The sequence below is a fragment of the Carassius carassius genome, chromosome 13 (assembly GCF_963082965.1).
Source record: "Carassius carassius chromosome 13, fCarCar2.1, whole genome shotgun sequence".
Taxonomy (NCBI): Eukaryota; Metazoa; Chordata; class Actinopteri; order Cypriniformes; family Cyprinidae; genus Carassius; species Carassius carassius.
The window spans coordinates 32,856,132-32,862,131 of NC_081767.1; the positions used below are offsets into that span (position 1 = coordinate 32,856,132).

At 32.5% G+C, this 6,000-nt stretch overlaps 1 protein-coding gene across 3 annotated transcripts in view; it reads left to right on the top strand.

Annotated features, from left to right (window-relative positions):
• The window catches only part of LOC132156379 (serine/threonine-protein kinase PAK 1-like), a 51,181-nt gene that overhangs the window by 39,774 nt on the left and 5,407 nt on the right, over positions 1-6,000 (top strand). For all 3 annotated transcript variants that reach the window (XM_059565365.1, XM_059565366.1, XM_059565367.1), the window contains exons 7-12: positions 289-493; positions 2,612-2,675; positions 2,765-2,813; positions 3,471-3,583; positions 4,567-4,684; positions 5,795-5,894. In XM_059565365.1, coding sequence (XP_059421348.1) covers positions 289-493; positions 2,612-2,675; positions 2,765-2,813; positions 3,471-3,583; positions 4,567-4,684; positions 5,795-5,894 — 649 coding nt within the window. The remainder of the gene's footprint in view (positions 1-288; positions 494-2,611; positions 2,676-2,764; positions 2,814-3,470; positions 3,584-4,566; positions 4,685-5,794; positions 5,895-6,000) is intronic.

Sequence of the window (6,000 nt, forward strand, 5' to 3'; positions counted from 1 at the left end):
TCGTATTTTTACCTAATTATATTTTATATATATATATATATATATATATATATATATATATATATATATATATATATATATGCATTTTATTTCACCCGTATCTAACATTTTTATTTTATTAATATATGTTTATATTAATTATATATATTTATATTTTTTATTTTGCTTAATTTATTTACTTAATTTAATCTTAATCTATTTAATCTATTTACTTGTTTTATTCATTTTACTTTTTATTTAATTTTATTAAATATATTTGTATTTTTAATATGTCGTCCCCCTCCACAGATCTACACGCGCTCCGTTATCGACCCCCTCCCTCCTCCACTCTCCACCAAAGACGCAGCTACGTCACCCATCAGTAATGTGGTCGCTGAAGGAGGCAGCCCCACCCCGACACCCTCCACCAACACCCCGACACCCTCCACGCCACAAAACAGCGACAAAACACGCAAGAAGAAGATGACTGACGAGGAGATACTCGAGAAACTGCGTAAGTGTCCACACAACAGACGCTCAAGGGTCAGAGGTCACGTTTATGTTTGTAGAGCGCATTGTGAGTCATATACAATACACTACCATTCCAAATTTTGGGGGTCAGTAAGATTATTATAATTTTTTTTTATAATAAATGAATGCTTATTCAGCAGAGATGCATTATATTGGTCAGAAGTGACAGTTAAGACATTTATAAAGTAACAAAAGATTTCGGTTTAAAATTTCTAAGATTTCTATTCATCTGTGAATCCTGAGAAATAGGACACTAAAAAAGTTATATAACTGTTTTCAACATTGATAATAATCAGAAATGTTTCTTGAGCAGTAAATCAGTATATTTTCATGATTTCTGAAAATCATGTGACACTGAAGACTGGAGGAATGATGCTGAAAATACAGCTGCGCATCACAGAAATAAATTACATCTTACAATATATATTCAATAGAAAACACTTATTTTAATTTATAATAATATATCATAATTTTTTACTATTTTTGCAGCATTTTGTATAAAATAAATGCAGCCTTAGTGAGCCAAAGATGCTTCTTTCCAACCCTAAAATTCTGATTAGTGTATTTAAAACAATGGCAGATAACAATTATAAAATATGTATTAATAATGCATTTATATTATATATATTTTTAGATCCATTGTATTTAATCCATCCAAGGCACAGCTGTGCTATTCTCTCTTCAGGTCTCTTTTTCCTATGTGATGACAATTTACATACACATCAATATTTCATATCCAGTTATTTATCTATTTAGTAAGTAGCCCTGTAATAAGCAGTCAGCGAGAGATTATTGCTAAATAAACCCCAGATCACATGTTCAAGGTTTATTTTATGATAACGACCGGCTGACTGCACATTATTCCTGACATATTAAATATGTATAATGTATTTATTTTTGAAAGAATTCAAATCCGCTTTTATCTCTTGATCGAGTTCATGCTATGCTTATTTATTTTATTTTTTGCGCGTGTGTTGCCTTATTTTATGGTCATTATTGTTTTTGTTTTATATGCATATGTTAGGATTTAGCATGAAATGATTCCCAGTGAGCTGTTCTAGAGATGCATGACTTTCTAAGAACCTGTGTCTTATTAAAAACCCCATGCGCTCCAGACGTGCTCAGATCGTCCTCTGCTGGTAAGAATGGGATGCTGCTGCAGTCATCCAGTGTGTCTCTGTCACTCCAGGCCCTTCTTGGCCAAAGATTTGTCATCCACCATTTAAAACAGCCGTTCGGCAATAGCTGCCGGGTTACACATCAAGCTGAAGATGTTCCTGTCTTTCCCTGAATTTCAGACGTTGTAAAAGTCTGATCAGAACTTGGCCTTCTTCCTCCCTGTGTTTTCCAAGCCCCTGTACATCTGTCTTGTCCTAAGGGTTTAGAGGTCTTTTCTTCCCCGTCTCTCTCATTGCTCAACATGTTTTTACTGGAAACGATCGTGCATGTGTCTGATCTCAGTTCAAGAGAAGATTAGATAAGATGTCAAATGAAATATGAACATAAACATAACTTTATAACTTTTTATAAATATAATCCGTAAAGTAACATATATTGGCATAAGAATTTTTTTATTATTAACGTAAAATCCACTTTTAAATTTTATGCTTATTTTTTTATTGCAATAAAATAAAAGACTGAAACTTTCTTGTATTTTTGCACTTCAGTAACTCTTATTTTATGAAGTTTTTTGCAGTATAATAACATTTCATATATAATGTGCGTGTGTGTGTGTGTGTGTGTGTTAGTATGTGTGTATATATATATATAATTGTTAATTTTTAATCTTACATGCACCATTGTAAGGCAGTCTAGCCTAGCTTTGAGCCTTTATTTTGTCTGGTTTAAAAAAATTAAATAAACAAACAAACACCTCTATCTAATCTCCAGTTTTATAACAGCATAAGGATATATCACTATACTGATTATAAAACCGATTTGTTTTGCAGCTCTCTCACAATCCTGAAACACTGTTTTCATTTCTTTTCTGTTGTCTTTTAAACGGCTGCCTTTCCCTCCCTCCATCATCTCTGTCTCTAAGGTTTTCATTTTTTGTGGGGTTTTGTTTTTCCTAAAATAAGATGTGACCTCCACTCCACAGGAAGTATAGTCAGCGTGGGCGACCCGAAGAAGAAGTACACGCGATTTGAGAAGATTGGCCAGGGGTGAGTTTCATGATTGATGTCTTCTTATTTGTGCCGGATCCCACCGTCTTCAAACAATCATCCTGATCTCTATTTCCTTCCCTCATCAGGGCGTCTGGAACGGTCTACACAGCCATAGACATCGCCACGGGACAAGAGGTGAGAGCCACTTACATGTTTCTCATCTGCAGCGTGACACCAGACAACGTTCAAACAACATTTAGCACATGCATGACATATTGCATGCATTAAATCATGTTCAGCCAACAAATGTAATGCTTAAAATAGAATATCATGAGATCAATACTTACAAAACTCCACTATAAGACAAGCATCACTATTATTGTAGCTCATAGGGTTATTGAGCAACTGCTTCCAAGCAATGTCCTTCTTCCACCCAAACACCTTCTATGTTAGCTTTAGCTGTTGTTGCTCTTATTTTCTGAAATTTGCATGGTAAATATACCATTTGGCAGCATTTGGAGAACAGTTATCCCAGCGTTGGAGATATGGACAGTCTTTACAGTGCCACATGCTCTCCAGGTTAATAGAGGTCAGCTCTCGTCATCATTAACCTGCCTCTGACGGAGACTTCGCCGCTCTCACTGATCGATACCAATGAATCAGGAGATGCAGGAGGGTAACGGTGTAGGATATTGATCTGATGACTGAACCTGCACACACACACACACACACACACACACACACACATAGCTAATCTCAAACCAGTCCTCACGCATGCTAATGGAGAGATGGAGCCAAAGAATCATCATCCAGTTAGTCTAAAAGCTTTGACTCGGATGTTTGGTCTCTCAGGTGGCCATCAAACAGATGAATCTGCAGCAGCAGCCCAAGAAAGAGCTGATCATCAACGAGATCTTAGTGATGAGGGAAAACAAGAACCCCAACATCGTCAATTACCTGGACAGGTCAGTTTAATAGATTCTGCTTTTTCCTAATCAGTATTTTTTCCTGTTTTCCTGTACATTCCTGTGCCACATGTTCCGGTTTATTTTTATTTTTCCTTTTTCTAAATTATTTTTTCATATTTTTATGTCTATTTTTAAGTTATATTCTCTTATATTCTTTCATTATTTTTAAAGTTATATTATCTTTTTTTGCATTGTTTTTTGTTATTTTCCATTTATCATTTTATATATTTTCTTTTACTTCTTGTTGTTTTCTTTTCTTTTTCTATGTTATATTTCCGTTTTTTTGGTATTTTCTTTTCTTTTTTGTTTTATTTTTTAATGTTATGTTTTATTTTATTTTTCATTTGTTTTTTTGTTATATTAGTTATAGATATATGTAATATATATATATATATATATATATATATATATATATATATATATATTCTTTTTTATATAGTTTCTGTTATATTCTTTCCTAGTTTGTTATATTTTTATTTTCTTTTTTTTTTTTTTAATTCTATTTTCTTCTAAACAATTATTTTCTTCTATTTTGCGTATATTTTAAACTGCTTTTTTCTTGTTTTAAGCACAAACATTGCGAGCTTTCCAAAATCTGCTTGACTTTCTTGACTATTTAAGAAAAATAATACATTTAAAATTATAATCAATAAAAATAATGATGAATTATTTAAAATATATTTTCTCTTAAAACCAGTCTAATGATCTTAAACGATTTTGTTTCTGAAGATAATGAAAATCAGATGAAAATGAGTCAGTAATAAAAAAAACCGAACATTAAAATGACGTCATCTAAGACGTATTTGGGTTTTAACAGCGTTATCGTGTTTGGCTCTGATGTGTTTTTCTGTGTCCGAGGTGAATCTCTCCACGTCTGCACCAATAACAGCAGCAGCATCCAGTGATTCTGTTGTCATGGCGATGCTGCTGCATCACTCAGGGATGCGGTGTGTGTTGACGATGCTCTCTTGTTGCCGTAGTTACCTGGTGGGAGACGAGCTGTGGGTGGTGATGGAGTATCTGGCCGGAGGCTCCCTGACAGATGTGGTGACGGAGACGTGTATGGATGAAGCGCAGATCGCCGCCGTCTGTCGGGAAGTGAGTCTGGAATAATGCCAAGCCTTGCTGTCTAGATGCCTACTAAGGAAGTATCCTCAGTGAAAAGGAACCTCACAAGTGAATGATTTGGAACACTGCATATGCAGGAACTCATTAGTGGAGTTTCTTTAATAAAACTCACAAAGTTAATTCCAATAGATTTTGATGTTAGCTAACTTTACAACACAATACTTTAATAAGCATAATACACAGCACACACGAATGTTAAGTGAAATCGCACATTTGTAATTTGATTGATTTCCCATTTTCTGCAGTATTTATTCAGTCCAACTATATTTAGTATATACTGAATTGAACTATATTCATAATCATCTTTTTTGGGAAGTCAGCAATCTTGGGGTATTTGTCATTTTTGGTAATTTACTGAAATAATAAAGCTGAAATAAAATATTAATTGAAAAACTTAAACTTAAAGAAAGCATATAATAAAAAAAAAAAAAAAATATATATATATATATATATATAATTACTAAAATTTAGCTTTAGGGTAAGAGTTGGTTCAATGACAAAAAAAAATACAGCAAAATATCTAAAATAATAATAATAATAATAATAATAATAAATAAAAATCACATAATGAAATACTGAAGCTTACAATAAAATGGAAATATAAAAATAAATATTAATAAATTTAATAGTGAATAAATTAAACTATACAGTATGATAAAGTACTAAAATTAGTTACTAAAACAAAATGACTAAAACGGAAAAAAATTACAGCTAAACAAATATCTATAAAAAGTTAATAAAACAACAAAAGCACTTAACAAAATACTAAACATTTATGTAAGAAAATATACAATTAAAAGCTAATTCAAAATATGAATAAATGCTAAAATAGTGTATAAATAATAAGTTGAAGTACTAAAGTATAAAAGTATAAATAATAAAATAAAAGTATTAAAAATACTAAATATTAAGCTGAAGTACTAAAATTAGTTAATTACTAAAACTGAAATAAAAATATCAAAATAAAACTAATAAATGAAGTATTAAAACAGCTTTGTTTGCAGTGGATTCTGTCGTTTGTGTCATGTGAGCCTCTTGCCTCTGAAGTGCATGTTTCACTTTGCTTTATTCACTCTGCAGTGTCTCCAAGCGCTGGAGTTTCTGCACTCGAATCAGGTCATTCACAGAGACATCAAGAGCGACAACATTCTCCTGGGCATGGACGGCTCTGTCAAACTCAGTGAGTTTGACCAGAACTATTTTTCTTCTAATTTTGCTTGCCGTTTTTCTTTCTTCATGGTTGCAAAACATTTAAATCTTGGCCTCAAGTGCTGTTTAAATGATCA